The 27,216-nt window shown below is 35.4% G+C and overlaps 3 protein-coding genes across 3 annotated transcripts; 2 read left to right on the plus strand and 1 right to left on the minus strand.

Moving 5' to 3' along the window:
* Positions 1-1,009: 1,009 nt before the first annotated feature.
* Positions 1,010-1,765, plus strand: LOC130943973 (protein transport protein Sec61 subunit beta). Its single transcript, XM_057872080.1, has one exon. It carries the CDS (start codon positions 1,194-1,196, stop codon positions 1,518-1,520), a length of 327 nt encoding a protein of 108 aa, XP_057728063.1. The 5' UTR covers positions 1,010-1,193; the 3' UTR covers positions 1,521-1,765.
* A 699-nt stretch (positions 1,766-2,464) lies between these two features.
* Positions 2,465-3,854, plus strand: LOC130946798 (syntaxin-71-like). Its single transcript, XM_057875649.1, has 5 exons — positions 2,465-3,063; positions 3,138-3,206; positions 3,310-3,354; positions 3,613-3,675; positions 3,774-3,854. The coding sequence occupies exons 1-5, from the start codon at positions 2,545-2,547 to the stop codon at positions 3,852-3,854; spliced, it is 777 nt and encodes a 258-aa protein (XP_057731632.1). The 5' UTR covers positions 2,465-2,544.
* Positions 3,855-4,461: 607 nt separating this feature from the next.
* LOC130946342 (NAC transcription factor 32-like) lies at positions 4,462-5,885 on the minus strand. The gene is made up of 3 exons (XM_057875039.1): positions 5,633-5,885; positions 5,252-5,538; positions 4,462-5,169 (listed from the first exon to the last, which is right to left on the minus strand). Exons 1-3 carry the CDS (start codon positions 5,820-5,822, stop codon positions 4,564-4,566), a joined length of 1,083 nt encoding a protein of 360 aa, XP_057731022.1. The 5' UTR covers positions 5,823-5,885; the 3' UTR covers positions 4,462-4,563.
* Positions 5,886-27,216: the final 21,331 nt, after the last annotated feature.

Consider the following 27,216-nt stretch of genomic DNA (forward strand, 5'->3'; position numbering starts at 1 on the left):
TTAGACGAAATCTTACGTCATTAAAAATATTATTTATAATTAATTAATAATTGCAAATTACAAAATATACTGATCTCTTAGGTAGTGTTTGGTTGAGAGACAGAGATTGAAAGACTGAGAGACAGAGACTAAGAGACAGAAGCAGAAATAAATTTTAGTATTTTGTTTGGTGCAAAGTGAGAGACAGAAATTGAAACAAGAATAAAACTCTAATTTAATTCGCACAAAATAAAACTCTAATTTAATTCGCACAAAGAAAGAAATTGGAATTAATTATTTGAAATGAGGGTATTTTAGGTATAAAATGTTATCAAAATTTCAGTCTACGTCTCTAAAAATTTCAATCCCCTGTGTCGCTATGTTTTGGAGGTACTGAAATACTAAAATTTTAGGGACAGAAACAGAAATTTTAATACCAGTCTTTGAACCAACAAACATGATACTATGTCTCAGTCTTCCAATCTCTGTCCTAATACCTTAAAACAAACACTTCCTTAATACTCTTCTTTTCAAAAATAAATTTATCAATGTATTTATCAGACAAATTCATTAATATATAAATTAATTATTAAAAAATATGAAAAAATCAATAGAATTTATTAGTTTTTTGATAATAATTAATTATTAATATTTAAAAATATAAATTAAAAATATATTATTAGATTATTAAATTAAAAAATTAAAGTAATAATTAAAAATACTAGCAAAAGAAAATAAATTTTACTTATCTTTAATTTTTTTCTTAATTATTATTTGTACAAAAAACATCACAAATTAATCACAAAATCATTATCTATATTTTTTTTGGTGACAAAATCATTATCTATATAAATACATATTAAAATATATAAAACAATATATATAAATTTATAATAATTAATTTAATTATTAATTTTTAATATATAAATAATATTTTTATAATCTAACCCGCCCATAATGGTTGTAGATACGAAACCTAACCTAACATGGTTGATTATAATTTCATAAGCAGGTCAGAGAGTAGATAAGTACAGAGAGGAAAATAAATAAAAAAGAATGCAAATAAAGCCGTATTTCATTACACACCCTTCTAACAAACAAAGAAGTAGGAATCCTTCTCCTCATTCATCATTCACTTTTTCTCTCCCTATTTTTTTTCACCTTTCTATCACTTCTCCCTCTCTCTTACACCAATTTCTTCGTCATCTCCAAACATGGCAAGAGGCGCCTCTCAATCTCAGTCGGCAACATCTGCCACCACCACTCGCCCGGGAGTCATGGCTCCCCGCGGCTCCGCTGCCGCCACTGCCGGCATGCGTCGCCGTCGCCTAGCTGGAGGCAGCACAGGCGGAAACAGCTCCGGCAGCGTTGGAGGCGGTGGAGGGCCTAGCAACATGCTCCGGTTCTACACGGACGACGCGCCAGGACTGAAGATATCGCCGACGGTGGTGCTGGTGATGAGCCTCTGCTTCATCGGCTTCGTCACCGCCCTACATGTCTTCGGCAAGCTGTACCGCTACAAAGCTGGCGCCAACGCTTGATCCTTCAACTTCCGATCCGATCGGATCTCCTTTGAATTTGTTCTTCTTGTGATCCGTGCCCTAATTAAGAGCTTGATTTTCGATTCTCCCTTTTGTAATTCAACGCTGCGTTTTATGTTCTCGCTTTAACAGGGTTAATATTTTTTCTTTTTTTTTTTCTGGATGCTGTAAATTTTCCGTGGGCTTAATTTTGAATTAGACTTGCTAATTTTGCAGCTGTTAAATGATTACTTCTTGCCGATCTACACTTTACTTGTATATATTCCGTGCAAATCGATGAGCTTCGCTTGGTTATTCGCGATTGTTGCAATCATGTTATCTTTATCTAACGCTGGAAGAAACCGTTTCTCTTCTGTCCCAATCAAATACGACAAATTATAAAATTGCTTAAGATTAGGCGACAATTCAATTCCAGTTTGTTGTTCTGCGAACTTGAAATGAAATGGTTGAGTTCATCAATCAATTAATTAACTTAAGATCTGGTTTTCAACATTAAATGCTGCACAGCTAAGAAAGCAGCTAGTTTCTCAATTCTGAGTCTGAAAGGCAAGTTATGCAATGCTCAATTAATTTTGTTAGCTGTGGCATCTATACTTTAGAGTACGGAATTCTGGATAACATTGATTCTTCGTGGGTAAGTCTACACCTGCCCAACTATCAAAATAAATGAGCGAAGGATTTCATTTCCCTCCTTTGGGCACAAACTTTATTATACGAGATTCAACCGCTTATTAATTTTGTACACGTGTCACACTATACAAAAGCCAAAAAGTGCAAAAAAGAAAGAAAGAAGGATTTGTTGTTGGTTGTTGAAGGCATGACATATATAGAGATGGAAGGTGGTGTTTGGCATTTGGCAGTTGGCAGCGTGCCGTTGTGTGCGGTGAACGCTTCATTTTGAGTTTGACATGGAACGCTTCATTCCATTCCATAATGTTATTGCATTGTTATCGCAACACACAAAAACCAGAGACAACAACCACCATAACCTTTCACGTTCATCTCTCGTCTCAACAAGAAGAATATGACGGTGGTAGACATCCTGTTCCGGGTGGACTCCATATGCAGCAAATACGACAAATACGACCTCGACAAGCAGCGGGAACTCAATGCCTACGGTGATGACGCCTTCGCTCGCCTCTACGCCACCGTTGATTCCACCATCGAAGCCGCCCTCAAGAAATCGGATGCTGCCTTGGCGGAGAACAACAGAGCAGCTGCTGCTGCTATGAATGCGGAGGTTCGACGCGCCAAGGGTAGACTCATGGACGAGATTCCCAAGCTCCGCAAATTGGCTAAGAAGAAGGTTAAAGGTTTGACAGACGAAGATTTGGCGATCCGTGAGGATCTTGTATTGGCATTGCCAGAAAGAATTCAAGCAATTCCCGATGGTATTACCACTGTCAATCAAACAGGAGGAGGATGGACATCACAGCCCAACATCAAGTTTGATTCAGACGTGCATCACGGCACTGATTATTTCGACCAAACTGAAGAATCCAGTCAGTTCAGAAATGAGTATGAAATGCGCAGGATCAAACAGGCAATGCACCATTCATTCCTTATTTTACGGTGAACAAAGCAACATTGCCTTATTCACATTTTTTATTTCTATAGGATGAGGGTCTTGACTTCATATCGGAGGGATTGGATACTTTGAAAAATCTAGCTCATGACATGAGTGAGGTTTGTAATGAATGTACCTTACTTTTTTTAATTCGGAGATGATCGATTTCCAACATGATAACCATTTTCTTTTGCTTTTCTCTTTCCCTTGAACTATTTTCAGGAAATGGATAGGCAAGTTCCTCTAATGGACGAAATTGACACAAAGGTAACAAACAAAAACTTCTCATATATATATATTATCGAGGAAAACTTATATACAATTGTATTACATACAGATGATAACTGAGAACAGTTAGATGATGATAACTGAGAACAGTTAGATGATTTAATATATTTGACTAAATTGTCATTTAATAGTTTTTAACTATCAACTTCTCACAAAGAATCTGCATGTGAGTTTCTATCTCTATTATTTGTATGTCGCAAATGAATGATATGGTGTCTTGATGGCCTGATCATACAGGTCAATAGGGCAACAGCTGATGTGAGAAACACTAACAAAAGATTGAAGCAAAGTCTCACTGAGGTAATCCAACGTGATTAATTGCAATTTTCTTTGTGGAAAAAAGGGTTCAAGTTTCCAGTGAATAATTTATCTTTTTATTTTTTAAATTTCTTCTCCAGATGAGGTCTACTCAAAATTTCTTCATTGACATCATTCTGCTCTGTATTCTTCTCAGCATTGTTCTCTATATATACAAGTAAGCCTTCTTACAATCAATCCTCCCATGCTTTTCCAATTCAAATTCAAACCTATGTATTTCAAACCTTGTGATGCTTTTGTATTCATCATAACAAACCAATGTCTCTTTTGTTTCAGTCAACTGAGGTGATATGATCTCAAACTTTTTTCGCTTTGTTGTACCCGTTGTATCATGGCTTCACATTACATTATCATTCACCTGCTGGAGGATGTCAACACTATATATTTTATGTAATTGTTTGATGTATTATTTTGTCATATCTGATATGTCATAACCCCCAACACACACACAACAACATAAAAAGGAGTAAGCTAACCGTTGTTTATTGTGGTTGATCAGCGAGGAAGTTCTTGCCATGGAAGGGGTATTATTATTACATAACAATTACCAACAAGCTTTGTACTTATATATATGATTTGAGATAAGATGCAACTATTTTGTGGGAAGAATATAAATTGTTTGTACAAGTTTTATCATTACTGAGTAGGATAAAATTCTAGTTGAAATGACATTGTGCAGATTCTGCACAAGCTAGCATTATTCACAATGTTTTCAAGGAATTTCATGAGTATATAGAAAAGTTCTATATATATTTATTACAACCACGCTTAAAGAACAATAATTCACTTTAATATATGAGGCCTATATTCTTAGTTGTATATCCATGAAAATATACAAGTGGAATAGAGAGTATTGAATATGTCTTATGGTCAATCACTTGAGCATTGCGGGTATCTTCCTATAAAAGCTGATTGCTTTAGCTCTTGAAAGTTGATGCTAGGCTCTGCTGCTCTCTTATTGAATATTATGTCATCTTGAGACTGGTTTTGATTGTAGAAGCTCAAACCTCCATTGATGATAGAAGATTCATCATCCATTGTGGTCTCCATGTTCAACTTCCTGTTAAAGGAAATGAGATTCTCATATTGGTTATCCTCATTAGATTTTCTTTTCAGTGAGTTGAAGTAACAGTCCAAAGGAGAAACTGTTGTAGAAGAATCTTCTCTGTGGAAACCATCTTCATGAACTGAAGTTATTGGATCATTGCCTTTGCCATCCTTCAAGTTCAAACTTGACATGCTCTCAGTGGTAGGAACATGGCCACCAACAAGAATAGAAGCTAGGATCTGATAGTCTTTGTATTGATAATCAGTGATCATATCAGCATGAAAGTTCATGTTTGTTGCTGGATAACCTTCATCACACCTTGGCAGATTTGATAGCATGTTTGGTTCACAAGGATTATCTTGATTCTCACATGAGTTCTTCGATGAGTAGCCTTTGTGTCGAACGCGACAGAGTACCCAGTCATCTAACTGTAAGAGCATGGAATGATGATTTTACACAATAAAAGAAAAGAAAAATGAGTGGCACAAATATTTCTTTATGAAAACTTACGCGCATGGAACCTTTGAGCCTGGAGGGGCTGGTGATTGTGTCAACCAATCTATACTCATTCATGATCCAATCAGTTTTAGTCCCCTTTGGAGGTCTACCTAAATAGAAGACAAGAGCTTTCTTCACTCCGATGCGCTTCGATCCATAAGAAGTGAGAATCGGCTTGTCAGTTCCGGTAGCCTTCCAGTACCCTGAACCTGCTGCCCTGTTTGGCCTCAATCCATTTGGATACTTTCGATCTCTCGGGCTAAAGAAGTACCATTCTTCCTCTCCAAACAAAGCCTTCTCTGCACAATGACAAGAAAAAGCAAATACTGTCTTTATAATGACAAGGAAAGATTTAGTGAACACACAAAGTGGATGAGGAATTAAAGAACATACTTGGCAAATCCCAAGGGTTATACTTATAAAGATCAATCTCAGCTATAATGGAAGCTGGAAGTGGACGAGAGCTGATTCTGTTTTGTAGGTAATGAACTATGAGTTCTTCATCAGAAGGGTGGAATCTGAAACCTGGTGGAAAAGTGTAGCTGCTGTTACAGGCATGTTGATCTCCTCCTCCTTCTTCCATGAAAAGAATTTTCTTTGTTCTTGACAAAGGAATCAACAAGTGCCGATGATACCAATATGAATTTTTGGCTTGCTTTTAATAAGAAACCAAAGTGTGTCATCCACATTATATATATGGCTCTAGTCCCATGCACATGTGAAGATTGAAAGGGAGAGGAACCAATCACTTGCATGTAAAGTTTGTAAGAAAAGACAGAGAAAACCAACCAAATTGGTTTTACTCGTTGAAATTGACCTTCACCTAGCGGCACCACTCTACCAAATTAAAATTATATTATCTGCTTAACACCTCATCAGCACAATACACAGTGGTTTTCTGCCATAATATGTTAGTGTCACTTTCTCAGCAATGTTGTTTATAGAACTCATCATGTGAAAGAGAAAATATTTGTATCCAAAACAAATCAGATTAAGAACTAAATAGAGAGTTGCTCATTTAATTGGATACCATACACAATAGATAGGAGCAATACGATAGCCTAGTTAGATAAAGCAAAGTAATTGTTAAGGTCCAACTCCTGGGTCTAAAATTATAGCTGTTCAGCCTGTTCTAGGAGCTCTTTTTTCTGAACTTAATTTATCAGAGTTGATACCGTTACCTTGTGACTGAGATCCTTCAAATGATGTTACTAATTACTATGTTACCAATAAGGGTGGTAGGGTAATCATAAGAAGTGAAAGAAGGAAAGTGGCACAGGGATGACATAGGCACGTACATAGGTATCTGCGGTTGGACAAGTACGTCACTTGTCTTATTAGAAAGACATAATAAAGCCACCCAACCGCACTTTTTATTATTGCCTTGAAACTTCCTCGTTTTAGCATTAACTTTGTCCCTTCTTCCTTGTCTTCTCTTCCTACTTCTTACTATACAGCTTCCAAACACTACTCTACCAATATGAACCACAAACTACGTGGGGGCCTAGCTTAGCTTCATTTACACCTTGCATGACACTTAGCTTTAACATATTATACAGCTCACGTACTTACAATTGGTTTCCCACCATCTTAATAGTTAAAAATTATTAGATAGTAATTTAATTAAATATGTCAAATTATTTGACAGTCCTCAATTATTATCTATCTTCACATAAAAATAACTGTGAACAGTAACTAAAGTTTTATCGGCTCATTAATTATCTTAAAGTTTTGTGTTAGCAATAAGAGTGTGGTTTGAAACAAAAACCGATGAATCCCAGGTTTTGAATTTGGTGGAGAGTAGAGAAAGCTACTCTAGATTTGGAAGTTACCTGGTGTAAATATGATTGGCAAATATCCCATACACACACAGCATAACAGTGAGAGACATAGTTCCAATCGATTCAAAACTTGTCACCTTTTGTATGTCAACCTCGAATTCTTGGACCAGCATTTCATGCTTTTCGTCCATCACAAAGCTTAAGCCACCTTCTGATCATCTCTTGCGTGTTCTCCAAGCTAAGTCTAGAACAAGTTCATGATGACGTGCTGTTTTCTCGACAAAATTGAAGTGCACTTTTTTAGCTCTCATCTACTTTCAATAATTTGTATGATATCCAAAATAAGATCAATGTTATTGAAATTTGGAAACTAATATATTCAGTATGTAATGTCACAAATATGGGCAATGGAAAAGATGAGGCTAAACTTTTTGTCCTCTTTAATTTTCCGTGGAACCCATCACTGGCAACTACGGTATAACGATGATTTTTTGAAATGTGGACCGATGGGGTGTTATTTTTAAATGTGAAACCCTTTAATTAGAAAAGTAGAAATTGGATCGTCGGATTTATTAGAGGTACAAAAATTTGACTGTCTGATTTGTAGAGATCCAGAAATTGAACTATGTTAAAAAAAATTAAAATATTTGAGGTATAGAAATTGAACCCTCTAATTTGTGTATTTTTCACAATTTTAAAAAATAAAAATTATAATATTATGATATATCACTATTTTTACTTCCATACTAAAAAGAAAAAAAGTCTTATTTTGTTTATTCTTAAAAACAATACTATAATTAATTAAAAATATCGTTCTATTTGGGCAATTTATACAAATACAATATTGTGAAACTGCAAAAAAAAATACAATAATCCTAATTGTATGTAATCTGCGACACCCTAACATGGATTCCAAATACACATAATCCGCTACGCTCTATACCAGTTTATGAACAAACTGGCACAAAGCATAATCCGCTACATCCTACAGCGGATTATGAGAAAAGTGACTCACTATAAAAAAAACTATAAATATCAGTGTAATAATAACAACCTATGATACAAAATGCACGAATTCATACAAATGTAATCGTCATAAGCAATAAGTCGTACAAATGCAGCTAGAATATGTTTGGGAAACACGTTGGAAGTATAAGAAGCACGTTCAATCTTTTTGAATGTTGTAATTTTTGTTTGGCTAATTTTTTTTCTAAAGGCGAACATCATTCTGGATTTGAACTCCCGTTTACGAGAAGCAATAAATTCTAGCTTTTGGGTTTAGCTTCTACGTTCAATTCATAAATTAAAAAATTAATTGACTTTTTACTAATTTTACCATTTAATTTTATCTACAGTAAAAAATACCAAAAATAATGGTCAAAGTTCTTGAAATTTTTGTTATGACTATGCTTTACAAACAATTTTTTTTAATATTATTATTATTACTCTTTGTTAAGTTTTAATTTTTATCAATTTTTTATTTTTTTATTAATAGTATGGATATTTTTATTTAAAATTTTTTTATGTTCACTTATGTGTATTATTGCAATTTTTTAATAGAATTTTTAGTATTTATTATTCATATGTCTTTTTTTAATCATTTTTATTAATACGTATTTTTTTTATTTGACCTTGTATATTTTTTACTATGTGTTCTTAAATTAGTATATATTTTATTTATTATTGTTAATTTTTATAATATAAATTTTAGAAAGATATAATTAAATACAAAAAAGTACTAAAGAAGAATACTAACAAATTATAACCAAAAGAATACTAAATTTCAACACATAAATTTAAATTTTTTTTAAAAGTAATTATAGCCAAAAAGTGTTAAAATAATATAGATTTGAATGATATAAATTCATGTCTTTTTTAGTAATTTTTATCTAAACGTAATTTTAAATGATGTAATTCAAATAACATTCATTTTATTATAATCTATTTTGATACAAAATTACCAAACATAAATCACGTTAACACTAACTCACTTTTCATCAAAATTAAATTTGTAAAATCAATTTTTACAAAATCTTGTTTGCAAATTCTAATTCAAACACACACTTATTACTTATGACGATTATATTTGTATGAATTCGTGCATTTTGCATCATGAATTGTTACTATTACACTGATATTCATGATTTTTTTTAGTGAGCCACTCTCCTCATAATCCGCTACAGGATGTAGTGGATTATGCTTTGTGCCAGTTTATTCATAAACCCGTATAGAATATAGCGATTTATGTGAAATCATCCTCTCAATATAATTTGTAACAGAATATAATAAATTATATGTATTTAAAATCTGCATTAAAATGTTACGGATTACATACAATTAAGATTATTATATTTTCGTCTACAATTTTACAATATTATATTTACTTAAAATTTTTTTCAACTTATTTTATTTATATGAATTGCCCTTCTATTTCAAGCCTCATATCCTACTTTTTAATTAAAGAAAGAAAGAAGCAAGTAGTTATCGTTGCAACTCTTTTCTCTTAATTCTACAACCATTCATGTATGATAAATAACCAAAAATGTCAATTTTTTTAAGCATATTCCAAATTAAAAAATACTCAATTGTTATTTCTTTTTACGTGAGCTTAGTTTTTTTTCATTTTTTTTTTGTTATGCTCAGACTTCAGTGTGTTAAGCCCAATTTCCCAAATACACCATATGGAAATGTTCTTCTTGGTTAGTTTGGGCCTACTATTTTAGTCCTTCATATTGGTGTTTGGCCTTTTTTTTTTGGTGACTGGTGTTTGGCCTTTTGTTCATCATTATATAAGACCTATTTAAAAAGTTTCAAAAATAATTTTTTTAAATTTTTGACTTATCAAAAATAGTAGTATTAATATCTAGTGTAATTTTTAAAATTAAATTATAATTTTTTAAAAAGTTATTTAAAAGTTTAAGGAAAAGTTAAAAAAAATGATTCCTCTCATAATACTACTATTTTTTATTACATTTTTATAAAATAAATACTTTTAGAACTAAAATCTCAAATATAAAATAACTTATTTATAAATTACTTTTAATATAGTTATTTATTATTTAAACTATTTTTTAAAAAGAATTTTTTTTTTAAAAAATTAATTAAGTTATTTACTCAAGCTGGACTATATATGTTAACCAAAAATACAAAAGCGAAAGAATAGTTCGCTTTGTACATATGGAAAAAAGAGAAACCAAAGGTATAAAGGGGCAGAAAATAAATGCCACCAATAATATTTTGTGCCATGAATGTTGACCATTGCAGCTGAGGCTTTTCTTTAATGGTAAATCTTGGTGTTTTTTAATGTGTTGTACTTTGATTTAAAACTTAGCTAAGACAAAATAGTAGATGAAAACCTTAAATATTATATATATGAATTTGTAATGTTATAATAATATCTAAAGTTGCGAGTTGTTTAATTTATCAGACAAAAAATTATATGTTTCAATTTTTATATTAAAATATTGATAAAAAATAACAAATAATTTTTATATAATATGATTTATATCTTTTGCTTATATTTAGACAATTCTAATTAATATTAAAATTTAAATCTTGAATTATAAATTTTAAATTTTAATAATATAAAAATAAAATATTAATTCGCATCAATAAAAAATATTGACTAATTATTATTCACTTTCCTTTACCTCTCATGCTATATATGCAGAAAGAGAATGCTACTAATATTTTATCCCCTTAACGGATTAAAAATATGTTGAGCGATCTGTCTGAATGTATCTAAATTTAAATAATCATATTAAGTATATATTAAAATTAGTATAACATATATATTAAAAATAAGTTAAACTACGTATATATTTATATATAAATACATAATTGTAACTGATTTTGTTTTTGTCTAATAATCTGAGTCGAGGTATAATTAACTCTTTTTAATGTTTTGGTATAACTCTTTTTTTTTGTGTATGAAATTTTCTGTCCAAAGATCACAGATGCTGAGCTATACTTGAATCGTCGAGGAACACCAAAAGAGATTGGGACCCGCAAAGAGACTCCAACGCTCAAGTAAGAAAAAGTATAAGATGAGGTATATGTTATTTAGAGTGAATATCGTAACTTAAAACGTAGTTAGGGTTTTGTATTTATAGAGACGTTGTGTTATAGATGGTTACTCAGCATGCCTAATATTGCAGAGCCGTTAAGGAGGTCAGTCTGATTTTGTGGTAACTGCTCCTGAACATATTCATATGATTCTATTGTAGCCGAGATTCTCTTTAACTGAAGATAAGTCACCTTTATTATCTCACTTGGATTCTGATTTATATGTAAATTTGGGCTGAGCTATAGCTAACGGATCGAGGTAAATTTGGGTCGAGCTATAGCTAACGGATCGGGTAAATTCGGGCCGAGCTATAGGTTTCATTGGCCGAGTTATAGGTAATGGATCAAGACTTGTTCTCTAAGTAACAAGTGGCAGTTACCGAGTAATACGGAACGGACCAGACCGTAATGGTCGAGTTTGAAGTATAACGACCGAGTTATGTGTTGGTAATTTGTGAGTCGTGAAAATCGTAACGTCTTGACCTAATATCCGAGTTATAGCTTGTAGCCGCCGAGTTATAATGACCATATCACAAGCCCCAAGCTTGACCTGTTTATTTTTAAGAGAAGCAAGTTGAGCTGTTATGAAAATTGAGTTTTAATTCGGTAGAATATCGAAGAGATGCGGTTGTGTTATAATTCAGAGATATGAGGATTAGCCCCCATGATGAACTTGATAATGTTAAAAATAAAATTGGACAAGCTTGTCATTGGGAAATGTGTTACTTATTTCAATATATTTTTGAACGAGCTTAGAGATAATTGTTTGTTGGACTGACGCCGACTTATAGGTGTCGGTTTACTTTGACTGATTCAAACTTATAATTATTAGTTTGTTTGAAGTGATTCCGACTTATAGGTGTCAGTTTGTTTGGGTTGATTCCGAGTTATAGCTGCTGTTTTGTTGCATTGATTTCGACTTATAATTGTCGGTTTGTTGGGTTAACGCCGATTTATAGGTGTCGGTTTGTTTGGATTGATAGAAAGCCGAGTTTCGTTTTCGAATTGCTTGATAGCCGAGTTTATTCTCGGATTGATTGATTGATTTTGAAGTTGAATGATTGCATCAAAGTATCACTTGTGTGAGTTGTACTTGAGTTTGAGTATCCAATCTTTATGGTCGGTTATTAGGGATAATTGAATATAATAGATAGGTTGGTATCTTGTGCATTCGAAAATTGGAGTATAGTTTGGTTTTTATTTGATCGTGTACTAAATGGCTTATAGATCAATATAGGAAGATTAATAGAAAAAAAATGAAAATAAAAAGTAAAGATATTTTATTAATGAAAGAGAGCACATAATTGTGTTTTGACGTATGAACTTAGCTGTAATACATCTTTGAGAAAAAGATATTTCCTGTACTTATTAGAGTATTGCCACAAAATGTATGCATCTCGTCTGATGAGCTTTGGGTGTTTGTCACTGCGGCTTTAACTTCCGAGATATAGTTGTTATCATTACTAGGATTTTTTTGCTTCTCCTCATTGCTTCGGTTGTTTTGTTTCTGGTTTAATAATTTGGCCATCTGCTAAACTTTTGTTCACAGTGACTTATTAGTAGCTAACAGCTCGGCCTCGGTGGAAGGAGGAGGAGGGTGGATTATTTTACTCTTCCGCTATTGATTATAACCTGCAAAATAGGATAAATAATTGGGTAGAAAAAATGGTAGTGGGGTTAAGTAAACTCGGCCCTACAGTGGGCGCCAAATGTTCCTGTCTAATAATCTGAGCCGAGGTATAACTCTTTCTAGTGCCGAGGTATAACTCCTTCTTCCTTGTGTATGGAGTTTTCTGTCCTAAGAGCATAGATGTCGAGCTATACTTGAGTCGTCGAGGAACACCGAAGGAAGTTGGGACCTGTAAAGAGACTCCAACGCTCAAGTAAGAAAAAGTATAAAATGAGGTATATGTTATTCAGAGTGAATAGCGTACCTTAAAACGTAGTTAGGGTTTCGTATTTATAGAGATGTTGTGTTATAGGTGGTTACTCAGCATGCCTAGTATTGCGGAGCTGCTAAGGAGGTCAGTCTGATTTTGTGGTAACTGCTCCTGAATATATTCATATGATTCTATTATAATCGATGATATAACCGTTATACATCGGTTACAAGGTTATAACTCGGCCATTATGATCATAAACTCGTCCACAAACGTTACCCCTTTTTTATTGAATGCCGACCAATAACGACAGGTACGACGTTACTCTTTAATCCGAATATAATTGCTCGGAATTGTAACTCCCGATCCGAACCTCTTAATAAAAGGGGAATGGTAAGAAATTCAGACCCAGATTACATTCTGAAAAAGAACTTATTATACAATATACTTACTTGAGCGTCGGAGTGCCTTTTGCAGGTATCGACCTTTTCGTTTCCTCCGACAGCCGACGTGTTTCCCTTTTTGCTAGAAAGGCTCTCTTATACTCGGCAGAACTGCAGAAGATAAGCTATACCTCGGCTAAAAGTCAAGCAAGAACAATTGGCGCCCACCGTGGGGCCGAAAATATAAAACTCTTCTCATCTTTCTTATCGGCCTCAGAAAACCCCTTTTTTCTTTAATCCATGGCTGATCATGCTCCACCCACACCTTCCGAGCTCCTGCGAATGGTAACCAAGCTGCAACAGGCAAACGAAAGAATAGCGGAGGAAAATCAGAGGATGGCAAACCAAATAGCCGAGTTGACCAATGCTCGGATTGAAAATGATGGCAACCGCAATGAACAGGTGGAAGATGAAAAGCATGAATCTGGGCCGACGCACATCTCTGAAACTCCTCGGCAAGAAGGGGCTCAGCCTGAAAATGAAAATCTAGAGACCGATAATGCTGTGGGACCCTTTACTGCTGATATTATGAATTTTCAAATGTCCCGAAGATTTGCTTTACCTGCAACTTTAACTCCTTATGGTGGGTTAGGAGATCCAAAGAGGCACGTCAAGAAATTCCGATCAATAATCATAGTAAACGGTGCTTCTGACCCTGTTTTATGTCGTTGTTTTGCTACTTATTTAGACGGTCCTGCACTTGATTGGTTTTGTTTTTTGCCTGCAGATTCTATCTCGCGTTTCCAGGAACTCGCCAAACAATTTGAAGAACACTTTGCTGCTTCCTCAATCTACCTTCATGATTCCGACTATTTGAACACCATCAAACAAGGACAGAATGAAAGTTTGAAAGACTACATTACTCGTTTCACTAAGGTGGCGATGACCATTCCCGATCTTCACCCGAAAGTGCACTTACGTGCCATCAAAAGTGGTCTACGCCCCGGAAAATTCCAGGAGACGATCACAGTAGCTAAGCCAAAAACTTTAGCCGAATTTTGAGAAAAAGCTAAAAGCCAAATGGAAATCGAAGAATTAAGACAAGCTAGGAAGTCAGAAAAATGCTCGGCAAGCAAAGAAGATGACAGGGGACGCGATAACAAGCGACCTCAACGATTAACACCACGATATGGCTCATATACACAGTTCAACACCAAGCGGGAGAACATCATCAAAGAAATATTAAACTCGAAATTAATCAAACCTCCCAGGAAGGCCAGAACCTACCCGGAATCAAAGAATGTAGACAAGACTAAGTACTGCACTTTCCATCAAAAACACGGACATACAACAGATGAATGTGTTATTGCTAAGGATCTGCTAGAGCGCCTAGCTCGGCAGGGACATCTTGACAAATATATCGGGGGGCATATCCAGAAACAAGGCACACAGAATTCTAATTTAGCAGGTTCTTCATCTCAAGGCAAAGACAAAGCCCTATTAGCTCCACCAACTCAACCTCGGGGGGTGATCAACTATATATCTGGAGGATTCGCTGGAGGAGGAGAAACAAGTTCTGCTCGAAAACGAACTTACAGAGCTATGTTGGCAGTGGAAAATACGACCAACACTCGTCAACCAGTATTGAATATACCAAACATGACTTTTCATTCATCCGACCTTATCTCAACCGACCTTAATTTAGACGACCCTGTCGTCATTACATTACAGTTAGGAGATCTACTAGCACGGAAGGTCCTGTTAGATCCCGGGAGCAGTGCCGACGTTCTGTTTTATTCAACATTCAAAAAGATGAAATTAAGTGACAACTTGCTCCAGTCATCAACCGGCAACCTTGTAGGGTTCTCAGGTGAATGAGTTCCTATCCTTGGTACAGTGTGGTTACAAACCACACTCGGTGAGCACCCTCTATATAAAACCCAAGATATTTAGTATCTTGTGGTCGACTGCTTTAGTCCATATAATCTCATTCTTGGCAGACCTTTTTTAAATAAATTTGGTGCAATTGTATCTACCGTTTACCTTTGTGTGAAGTTCCATGTGCAGGATAACATTGTTGCCACCGTCCATAGTGATCACCGTGAGGCGCACCACTATTACAATACTAGTTTAAAACCCCCAAATAGAGAGAACAGAGCACAAGTTAATGCTATCCTTAAGCAACCAGACTCACCTCCTTTGGCCGAGCTTGACCCCCGTGCCGAGCTCCAGGACCGACCTATGCCAAATGAGGACCTAATAAAAGTAAGCTTAACTGATGATGAAACAAAATTTACTTTTGTAGGTTCAACAGTTCAAGGTGCCGACAAAGAAAAGCTCATCCAATTCCTTCGACAAAACGCCGATCTCTTTGCTTGGACACCAGAAGATATGCCAGGGATTGACCCAACAGTCATATCTCATAAACTGGCTATAAACCCGGCTGTCCGACCTGTTGCTCAGAAAAAGCAAAACATTGGCGCTGAAAAAAGACGAGCATCAATGGAGGAAACCCAAAAGCTCATCAAAGCAAGCTTCATCCGAGAAATCCGATTTACAACATGGTTAGCAAATGTTGTCATGGTAAAAAAGCATAACGGTAAATGGCGCATGTGCGTCGACTTTACTGATTTAAATAAAGCATGCCCTAAAGACGCATACCCTTTACCTTCTATTGATGCTTTAGTTGATAACTCTTCTGGCTTTGGCATATTAAGTTTTATGGATGCATACTCTGGTTATAACCAGATTCTTATGCATCCATCAGACTAAGAAAAAACAGCCTTCATAACAGAATTTGAAAATTATTGCTACAAAGTAATGCCTTTTGGGCTTAAGAATGCAGGGGCTACGTACCAAAGACTGATGGACAAGATCTTTGCAAAACAAATCGGCAAAAATGTTAAAGTGTATGTTGACGACATGGTCGCTAAAACAACAACAGGAAAGTCCCATGTAGATGACCTGACCGAAATTTTTAACCAGATCCGGAAGTATAATATGCGACTAAACCCTGACAAATGCGCCTTTGGTGTCCAAGGAGGGATGTTCCTCGGGTTTCTGCTGACTAGCCGAGGAATTGAGGCAAACCCCGAGAAATGCCGAGCTATTTTAGACATGCAAACACCGCAAACAGTCAAAGAAGTTCAAAGACTCACAGGAAGGCTCGCAGCTTTATCCAGATTTTTACCTTGTTTAGCTTCTAAATCTATTTACTTCTTTCGATTGCTTAAAAAACAAAACAAATTCAGCTGGGACGACGATTGTGAAAAAGCTTTTTCAGAGTTGAAAAATACACTTTCAAAACCACCTATTTTACAAAAACCTGATTTGGGAGAACAACTTTTTCTTTATTTATCTGTAACTAACTGGGCTGTAAGTTCTGTTCTTGTCACAGAAAGAAACAGGATTCAACAACCTGTGTACTTTACTAGCAAATCTTTGCAGGATGCCGAGCTTCGCTACCCAACCATCGAAAAGCTCGCACTCGCACTCGTATTCTCGGCTAGATGCCTCCGACCTTATTTCCAAAGCCACACTATCACTGTCCGAACCGATCAACCACTGAGACAAGTGCTTACCAAGCCAGAGCTCGCAGGTCGGCTAATTAAGTGGTCCATCAAACTTTCCGAATTCGACATCAAGTATCAGTCGAGAGGACCAATTAAGTCACAGTACCTGGCAGACTTTATAGCGGAATTTACTGGCCCTCAGCCTGTTGAAAACCGAACAGAATAGACTCTGTATGTTGATGGCTCTTCTAACACTCAAGGGTCTGGGGCCGGTATCTTATTGGAAGACCAGAATGGTATCGTCCTAGAGCATTCTTTACGCTTCTCCTTCAAGGCCAGTAACAATCAGGCCGAGTACGAGGCACTTATCGCAGGACTAAGGTTATGCATTGAACTAAATATCACAGTAATCAAGGTACATTGCGACTCTCAACTTGTAGTCCAACAAGTCAATGAAACTTTTTAAGTAAAAGATCCTCTTCTGTCAAAATACCTATGTATTGTCAAAGAATTAGTAGCTCATTTTTCAAAGTTTGAAATACATCACATTTCGAGAGAACAAAACCACCGAGCAGACATCTTGTCCAAGCTCGGCAGCACATAGTCACACAACACCACCTTACTTCAGTCAACTTTATCTACACCAAGCATCAATACTATTTGCTTAAATCTTGATAAGGATGATTGGCGGCAGCCTTACATTCATTATCTGAAAACCGGAAATATTCCCCTGGAGATCACCAATCCGAGGAAATTCCGGAGGCAAACATCCTTCTTTACTTTACTAAACAATAATCTGTATAGACGAGGGTACACTCGACCTCTTTTGAAATGTCTTAGCACACAGGAAGCCGACCTTGCTCTGGCCGAGGTTCACGAGGGAATTTGTGGAACACACATTGGAGCAAGAAGCTTGTCTACCAAAATCCTCGGAGCTGGATTCTTTTGGCCGACTTTAAATACGGACTGCCAACAGAAAGTAAAGACCTGCAAGAATTGCCAGCAGCACGCTCCGATCATACATACACCAGCCGAACTATTACATAGTTCAGAGGTATGCTGGCCATTTTATCAATGGGGGATTGATATCTTGGGACCTTTTCCAATGGCACCCGGACAGGTAAAATTCTTAGTCGTAGCAATTGACTACTTTTCAAAATGGATTGAGACACAACCATTAGCAAAAATCACTTCAAAACACATGATTACATTTATATGGAAGCACATCATATGCCGATTTGGAATTCCTGCACATATTATTACTGACAATGGTCGCCAGTTTGCCGACCAAAATTTTAGAACGTTTTTACAGAACCTCAAAATTAAACAACACTTTTCCTCGGTAGAACATCCACAGACGAACGGACTAGCCGAGGCTGCCAATAAAGTCGTTCTACATGCCTTAAGGAAAAAGCTGGATGATGCCAAAGGACTCTGGGCTGAGCTAATACCAGAGATACTATGGGGATACAACACTACCATCCATTCTACAACAAAGGAAACTCATTTCTGCCTAATTTATGGTTCCGAAGCCATGATTCCGTTGGAGGTGTCTCAAAGCTCACTCAGAACACAGGCAACCCAGCCAGACGCAATGCAGCGAGTAGAGCTTGACCTAATTGAAGAAATCAAGGATATTACATCTATCCAGCAACGGGCAATGCAACAGAAAATTGCTCGGCAGTATAACCAGAAAGTTCACCCACGCTCCTTACAGATTGGGGGCCTAGTGCTCAGAAAAATCGAACAAGCAAGACGACCTCCATCACACGGAAAGCTTGCAGCCAAGTGGGAAGGACCATTCAAAGTTGCAGAAGTCATCGGCCAGGGGGCTTATAAGCTCGAAACTATAAATGGTACTACATTACCCAACTCTTGGAATATTACATCCTTAAAGCGTTATTACAGTTAAAAGACAGGGACATGCTTGTACTCTTTTTCCTACTCACAATATTTTTTCCATTTTGAGTTTTGTTTGGAGAGGTTTTAACGAGGCTAGCCTACCTGCACCTTTATAAATGAAAGGTTGACTCAGTCATATTTTTACCGATTTTTTTTTACATTCATTAATTTATTATTATTATTGGAATCTTTTCTAATTATGGGCATAACATAGTACTGAAAAACCCGACTATATCAATCATCTTCCACAATTAACTATAAGTCGTATTATCATCAAATACGCAACAAAACTAATAATCAAAACGCCTACAATGGTGACCTGCCGAGTTAAACTCGACACTACTGACCCCAAGACTCGACAATGGGGACTTATTGCAAGCAAGTAGATACAATTGCCCACCGCAAACCTTAAAAATCAAATGAGGCAAATACATCTCGTTATGCATTTCAAGTGCAAAATAACTTCGTCCGAAATACAAATCGGCGAACCATCTTTATACAAAAACTACAAACCAGTTTTTTATTAAAAAAGCATAGAAATAAAGTAAGACTATGCGACAATATTGTCTATTACACAAATTAAAACTTTCAAGCTACCATCATTTCAGATTATCATCCTCCTCTTCCGCGACTTCATCGTCATCCACTAATGCCCCATCTCGAACCACCTTACCAGGCTCCATTGGCGAAAAATCAACCTCTGGAGCAATAAACTTGGCCTGTGTCACAGCCCGCTCGAAACCTTCAGCAAAGGCGTCAAGGATCTCATTTTCTTTGTTGTTTTCCAGCTCCTTGATTTTGACAGTCACCTCTATAACTTGTTTTTTCACCAACAAAATTTCCTCATCCTTCTTCTGAAGAGACTCCAGCACTTTACTGTGCTCATCCTTTTCCGCTTTCAAAATCTTTTCCTTAGCAGCCAAATTAGTTTTCAAATTCTCTATTGCAATTTCCTTTAAGTTAACCTGCTCTTTCAGTTTTAGCAACTCCTCACTTTGATTCAATGCCATTTTGTGAGAAATTTCCCGGCTACGCCCTATGCTAGCAAGCCGTAAGCCCAAAACCTGATAAAGTATAATATGTTAATAAAACATCCAAACTTTCTAAATAAAACAAATATGACACTATATTTGTAAATATTGATCAACAGCCACATCCCCAACCTCATCCACAAGAGCTCGATCAGAAGCAGACTGAAGCACCTCATCGGCCACTACAATAATTGGAAACTTCTTATCCCAAAGAGAAGAACTGTTATCATCCATAAGAAATCCATGCAATTTTTCTTGATTCTTCACAAAATTCGAGAGTTCATCCAGAGGAATTTCCTCATTCTTTTCCACAACATCACTATCAAGATTAACAACATCAGTTTTTCTTTTCTTAAAAACAAAATTCTTCTTCACTGGCACAGGTTGATCAACTACTCCATCACCGTCAACTTTGTTGGGTTTGAAGACGATCCCTCTTTATCTAAATTTTTTGTTTTCAGTCGAGCCCTTAGGTTTGAGGCCGAAACACCAGGATATTTATCGCCTGCAAACAAACAACACACATCAATAAAAAAAATAACAATTAGCTGATAACATAGTAAAACAAACCCTCACCAAGATAATTAATCACAGATGTCCTATCCTACTCCCATGGAAGCAATTTGTATATAGATATCAATTCTCCTCTGTTAACCAATTCAACCAGAAACGCAATTATACACTCATCCCGAGGAGATATGTATTCGGGACCTAAAATTTGTTGTGGTTGACAACACCAATACATGGGAAATTTATCACCAAAATTCTCATCAATATAGAAGGGAAAATCTTCCTCAAAAGCCTTTACCTTGAGAAACAACTCTTTAAAATCCTTAAAAGAAGATTTATAAAGTTTAAAAATACCAAATTCAGGAGAACTATTTAGATTTACCCACACTCCCTTCCAAACTTTCTTCGCTTGAAACAGAGAAAAGAACAACTCCAATGTTGGTTTAATCTCCAAATACTCCATTAATATTTCAAAACTCCTTAAGAATGCCCACCCATTCGGATGAAGCTGAGAAGGGGCACAGTTAAGCTGTTTCAGAATATTACATTCAAAGCCTGTAAAAAGCAACTTCACATGCAACTCTTCAAGGAGACAGCTATATACAAAAAAATACTCAAAATCTTTCTTTCTGTGAAACACCCGTTCAGACTTCGTGCATGGCAGCAACTCCACACGACAACCAATCCTCACTATATTAGATAAACTAATCTCACCAACACTGGCCTGGTCAATGAACAAGGAGCCACGAAGCTTGACATCCTCATTAACCCATTTATATGAATCATCATCTGGGACCTTTGAAATACCCTTTCCTTTCTTGTCTCCCATTGTTATAAAGAGACAATATAAAACCGAAACAGAAAGTTACACAGAGATAAAATGAAGACTAACCTTTTTTATTCATCCCTGTCTCTTCGGTTCTACAACTCCAATTGACCACCAGAAGTTTAATTCAAGACTCCCAAATTTCTAAAATATTTAATAGTTCTGTTATTTTACAATTTCAAACCAATGCTCCTGGACCGTTACCTTAAGATATTAATTCACGGTCACTAACTCACCTAGGAAATAACACCTAACCGTATCATTAATGAAGTGCCACTTCATTTATTTCATTTAGTCATTTTTTAAAAAATAATATCACATTTATTTCCTTTTCAATTTTATTTTTTGATAAAACAAGTTGACTTGGGGGCTCCTGGTCTTCGACAAAAGGCCGAGTTATAACTCAGTAAAAAAAAAAAAAACTCAACCTGTTTCATCAAAAAGCCACCAGGTCAAGTTTGGGGGCTGTGATATAACCATTATACATCGGTTACAAGGTTATAACTCGGCCATTATGATCATAAACTCGTCCACAAACGTTACCCCTTTTTTTATTGAATGCCGACCAATAACGACAGGTACGACGTTACTCTTTAATCCGAATATAATTGCTCGGAATTGTAACTCCCGATCCGAACCTCTTAATAAAAGGGGAATGGTAAGAAATTCAGACCCAGATTACATTTTGAAAAAGAACTTATTATACAATATACTTACTTGAGCGTCGGAGTGCCTTTTGCAGGTATCGACCTCTTCGTTTCCTCGGGCAGCCGACGTGTTTCCCTTTTTGCTGGAAAGGCTCTCTTATACTCGGCAGAAGATAAGCTATACCTCGGCTAAAAGTCAAGCAACAACAGTCGAGATTCTCTCTAACTGAAGATAAGTCACCTTTATTATCTCACTTGGATTCTGATTTATACGTATAATTAGGCCAAACTCTAGATAACGGATCGAGGTAAATTTGGACCGAGTTATATCTAACGGATCGAGGTAAATTCAGGCCGAGGTATAGGTTTCATTGGCCGAGTTATAGGTAATAGATCAAGACTTGTTCTCTAAGTAACAGGTGGCAGTTACCGAATAATACGGAACGGACTAGACCGTAACGGCCGAATTTAAAGTATAACGACCGAATTATGTGTTGGTAATTTGTGAGTTATAAAAATCGTAACGTCTTGACCTAATATTAGAATTATAGCTTGTAATTGCCGAGTTATAGTAACCATATCAAATTTTAATAGTTAATTTACGTGTACAAATAGTATTTTTAAAGTTCAATACATCCTAATTTGTGTTAAAGATTAGTATTTAGGATCCTCCTTAGTTTCTTGATAGCGACATGTACAAAATGTATATACATAGAATGGCTCCATCCATGTTGAGCATTTGTCCTCTCTTTAGTCATGAGGATCACTAAATGGTAACGGATGCACGTGAGTACAGTGTGCATGAATTTGAAAAAATATATATGGATTTCAAACTCGTGACACACAAAGGAATTTTTTAGGAAATGATGATGATAATAAAGGTACCAACACATAGAGATGATGAGGAATATTTATGGGAGAGCCCAATTCATTGTGTCTGCTGCTGGAATAATAAGGTATATATATATATATATATATATATATATATATATATATATATCTTTACTCAGGGATGACACCATTATAAGTAGCTCAGTTAGATATAGAATATAGAATATTATTGCAGATAGTAATATATTTACGCCCTTTCAGTCTAAGATTAAAAACTAATTCAACATAATAGGCATTATTGCTTATTTGCTAGATATGATTCAGTGTTAGATAATAGATATGTAAGTTATTATTATTATCGTGCATGCATGATCATATCCACGTGCATTTCTTATATCATTCACTTTAATTTTAACACTATAATATATGTTGCCATTGCCGTTATTATTTAATTATTTATATTAGAGTCGCGCTAGGGTACGGATAATAAACATTTCATATTATAAAATTACTCATCTCAAAAATTTAAAGTTGATTTTGGATTTAGATCTAAAACTCTAATATTATATCATGATACCACTCATTCTAAAGGCTTACGCTGATGAAAAAAAATAACACTAATAATTATATCTCTAATATTTCTTAATCCTCCGTTATACAAATATTTCAATGGCTCCCTAAACCCTAATCATCATCAGTACCTCTTTACATGATGGTATATCTTCAGAAATATATAATAGTATAGTGGTACGGACTTAACTTGAATAGTTTATGTTATACTAGGTAGCATTCTACGATTAATGATTCATTAAAAGTTAATTTTCTATGAAGTAATAAATAGAGATACGGGAAAGAAAGATCAGAGGATGGTATAGGTATACCTTATATTATAGTAGAAATATTGAATTTAACAAACAAAATGATAATGAAATATAAGACTAATCGAGTGATTGAAGAAAAAGGGGATATTTTTTTCTTTTCTTAAACTGTGCTGGGCCCATAAACTAATTAGTGGAGGAGCCCTCAACACTATTAAAAATATATTGTAATTAACGGGGAATTATTGTTGTTGTTGGCTCAAGAATAATTGGGATATGACTTTTTTGAAAGAACAGAAATCACTGTTTCTGGCGTGCTGTTCAGGCAACACCTAATTTCCATTTTCCAAAATAGTTAAAAATCACTAACAGTTATTTTGAGGGATGTAAACTAAAAAATATGATTTGATAATGTCTCTTATTAATTGCAAAGCTTTGCCATATATCCTCAAACATATAAATATTAATAAGTGGAATTTTTTAATTAGTCAGCTCTATTATTTGTGATGAAATAAAAACTTGGGGAACATGTGGAAGGGAATGGGGATTATATATGAACGCGTGTTTGACTGTATGATACCTTATATCTTATTATAGTGGGAGTGTTTGCACGTAAATAAGAAGAAGACACAAATTATAAAAAATCGTGATGCTAAGGGAGAATAGAATTTTGTGGAGAAATGTGAAGCAATGTACATATTATTGTAGAATGGACAAATAAAGCCGTACAAGTCATGTCATGTCTTTTTAGTAAACTATTATTTTAATCTTCTAGATATTTTAATTTTGAGAAAATAATATTACAAAAACAATTTTTTAAAATTTTCTAAAAGAAATTTAATCATTTGTCGTTTATTACAAAATATTGTATTTTATTAGATTAAAATCATCTACAGAAATGTTGCCTTTCTTAAAAATTAATTTATCAAGAATTTGAAAATTAAAATAGTATTATTCAATTTGTTTTGTTGTATCATCAAACTTTGAGTCTTTCTGAGGTTTGGTCCCACTCGTACCCAGTCATGGCTCACGGATTGCACACTCTCCTTTCGTTCATTCTCTCTTTCTCTCAAATTTGTGAAAATCGAACGCCTCACGTTCTAATTATTGATTAAGTAGGTTGGAAATTTAATTGTGATAAAAATATATATAAATACACAAATTTTTCGGCTAGTTTTTGGATTCGATAGCGATTCGAGGCCTAGACAATTTTATCTATTACCCAAATTGAATTTTACAACAATTGAAATGAATTTTCAGTAGAATATTTCTTTTCCATCTTTTTCATGAGAGAGTTAACCCTTACCATACTCTAATTCAATCATTCTCATCCCTCAGTAAATATTATAATAAGATAACTAGCTAGTTTGTTGTTGCTATTGTGTATGTGAGTGAGAGTGTGAGACAATAGTGAGATAAACCCATGCATGTATAATGAAGTGTGCTTCTCGACGCATAATTACAATCTCGCCCACTGCGACATGCTAGGGGTAGACGCACGTTGTCCATGTTCTCTTCTTCGCTTATATAAAAAGCACCTATTTTCTCTACCGGAAGATTCATCATAACATAAATCACCCTTTTATATAAAGGTTTAAAAAGATCCTTCATGGATCATAGCAGTTTACAATGAAATAACTTTCATACGTAAATTTTAGGAATTAGTACTGATTTGGTCTCTAAGATTTAGGATCAAAATCAAATTCGTTTCTAATCTTATTTTGAATTTAAAATCATCTCCAACGTTTTATTTGGTATTAAAATCGTCCTTTCAACTTTTTTTTGGACAAATATATTCTTATTTTTTTTTTTATTCTAATCGCACCATTCATAATCACTACTGCCACCACTTTTATTACCACCAACTATTCCTCTTCTCATATCTATATTCATTTTAATCATAAACAACAGCAACACAACACAATATAACATTCAAATTTAAAAATTCATCATCAACAACGTAACATTCAAATTAAAAAATAATATCAACAATCTCATTTATTTTAAAGAGATCAAATTGAAAAGAAAGTGAGACTGTCAGAAAGAAAGGGAAAGCGAAAGAGCGAGAGGGAGAGAGCTCAAAATCATGGCCACCACAATCGAAACCGCCGCCGCAGTTGTTCTTGGAAATTGCTGTCGGAAAAGGAAGGAAAAGGAGATTTGGAACTAGAGAAGTCCCTGCAAACGCTAACAGAAAAGCAGAGAAGCTCACTCTCAATGTTCACCACCATCTCTAATGCTTCAAAAAATTTTGTTTTAAATGCAACATCAAATCCTTCAAATCCAACAACAACAACAACACAATAATGACGCCATTTTGAAAAGCACCGAAAGTAGGGCAATGATTGTAGGACCCCGCCGGATTTTGAAAAAGGAATTAATAAATTATTTATGATCCATAATAATATTTATTTAAGATAATATTTTTGGAGATTTTTATATATAAGTTGAGTAAATTCTTATTTATTATTTAGAATTCTTATAATTGAAAAATAATGAGTATTTTATATACGTTAATTTTGACTTATAAATTTTTAACCTTATTTTATAAATAAAAGAGAATTAATTTACTTATCTTCAATTTTTATTAAATTGGTATTTAACTGAAAATAATTTACAGATTAGCAATTAAAAGATATTTTTCTAAGATAGATACTTTATATTTAATTTAGTTTTTAATTATTATTCTATCTTTTCATTTATTTTATAAAATTATCTTATTACCCTTATTTTTATTAAAATTTCCTAATCTACCTCAAATCCTAAACTAAACGACACTCCCCCCATCCCTCACACACAACACTCACACTCAAGACAAGAACACACACACGCAGTAACACAAAAAAGAAAAGAAGGAAAGAAAGAAAAAGAAAAGGGGAACGGGAAAGGGAGCTCGAGGAAGGAGAGGAAGAGTAGGGGGAGCTGTCTGCGCCACCACCCAGCTCTTGGTCGCCGCCGGTCCGCCTTGGAGCAGCCGTCGAAGCAAAATCGCGAGGAGTGAGGGAGACCGTGTTAGTTCACCGCGGAGCCAGCGTCGCTGTTGTCCTCATCGCGGACCTCCACCGTCGCGTGTTGCCGCCGTCACCACCAAACTCGCCTTCATCGCCATTGTTGCCGGGAAAGAGAGGGACGCGCAACATTCAAGAGGGAAGAGTTGGAGGAGGGGAAGAACGACGTTGTTTTGCCATTCCCCGTCGCGGCTGAAGCTCGCCGCCATTATGGCTACCTGTGCCGCCGTCTGAGTCGCGGGGAAGGAGGAAAAGTTGGGTTTTGCCGTGTCTTGCCTCTGCCGTTGGAAACTACCGCGGGATCCTCTATCTTGGTAAGCGTTATCGTCTCTAAGACCTTTGAAATTAGCTTTTCTATCATAACCTGTTAGAGTTACTGAGATGATGGTAACATAGGGTCGAATTGTGGTTTGTGCATGCCGAGTTCAGTAGTCGAGCATGCGACATCAAGCTACCGCGTCGTCAACGGAGTTGCCGCCGTTCCCTTTTTTTGGATATTCGTAGGTTCAGTAAGCTATTTTCTGTTCCGATTTCTTTTAGTCGCTATTCTGTGATATGTTTCTAAGGTCCTTGCAACGTTAATGCTTTAGGTTTGAGTTCAGTTCTTACACGCCGTGATTAAGGTTGTTGTGGTTGCAGCTGCCGCGGATTGCGCGCTAAGAGGGAAGGTTTTCTTGATGCGTTTGGTTTTCGGATTTCGGCTTGTCGAGGTAGGGGTGTTTTTCTAAAAAGCTTATTTTATACTTTGGAATTGTTATAAATGGATATAGATATGATAAATAT

This window comes from Arachis stenosperma, chromosome 8 (assembly GCF_014773155.1).
Source record: "Arachis stenosperma cultivar V10309 chromosome 8, arast.V10309.gnm1.PFL2, whole genome shotgun sequence".
In the NCBI taxonomy this organism is placed as follows: Eukaryota; Viridiplantae; Streptophyta; class Magnoliopsida; order Fabales; family Fabaceae; genus Arachis; species Arachis stenosperma.

Excerpts from the sequence above, each read along its gene's own strand:
- LOC130946798 (XM_057875649.1), top strand. The coding sequence starts at position 2,545 with ATGACGGTGGTAGACATCCTGTTCCGGGTGGACTCCATATGCAGCAAA. Across the intron at positions 3,064-3,137 it reads AAATGCGCAGGATCAAACAG|GATGAGGGTCTTGACTTCAT; the intron begins GCAATGCACCAT and ends TTATTTCTATAG. Across the intron at positions 3,676-3,773 it reads TGAAGCAAAGTCTCACTGAG|ATGAGGTCTACTCAAAATTT; the intron begins GTAATCCAACGT and ends TTTCTTCTCCAG.
- LOC130943973 (XM_057872080.1), top strand. The coding sequence starts at position 1,194 with ATGGCAAGAGGCGCCTCTCAATCTCAGTCGGCAACATCTGCCACCACC.
- LOC130946342 (XM_057875039.1), bottom strand. The coding sequence starts at position 5,822 with ATGGAAGAAGGAGGAGGAGATCAACATGCCTGTAACAGCAGCTACACT. Across the intron at positions 5,539-5,632 it reads TAACCCTTGGGATTTGCCAA|AGAAGGCTTTGTTTGGAGAG; the intron begins GTATGTTCTTTA and ends GTCATTGTGCAG. Across the intron at positions 5,170-5,251 it reads GGCTCAAAGGTTCCATGCGC|TTAGATGACTGGGTACTCTG; the intron begins GTAAGTTTTCAT and ends ATGCTCTTACAG.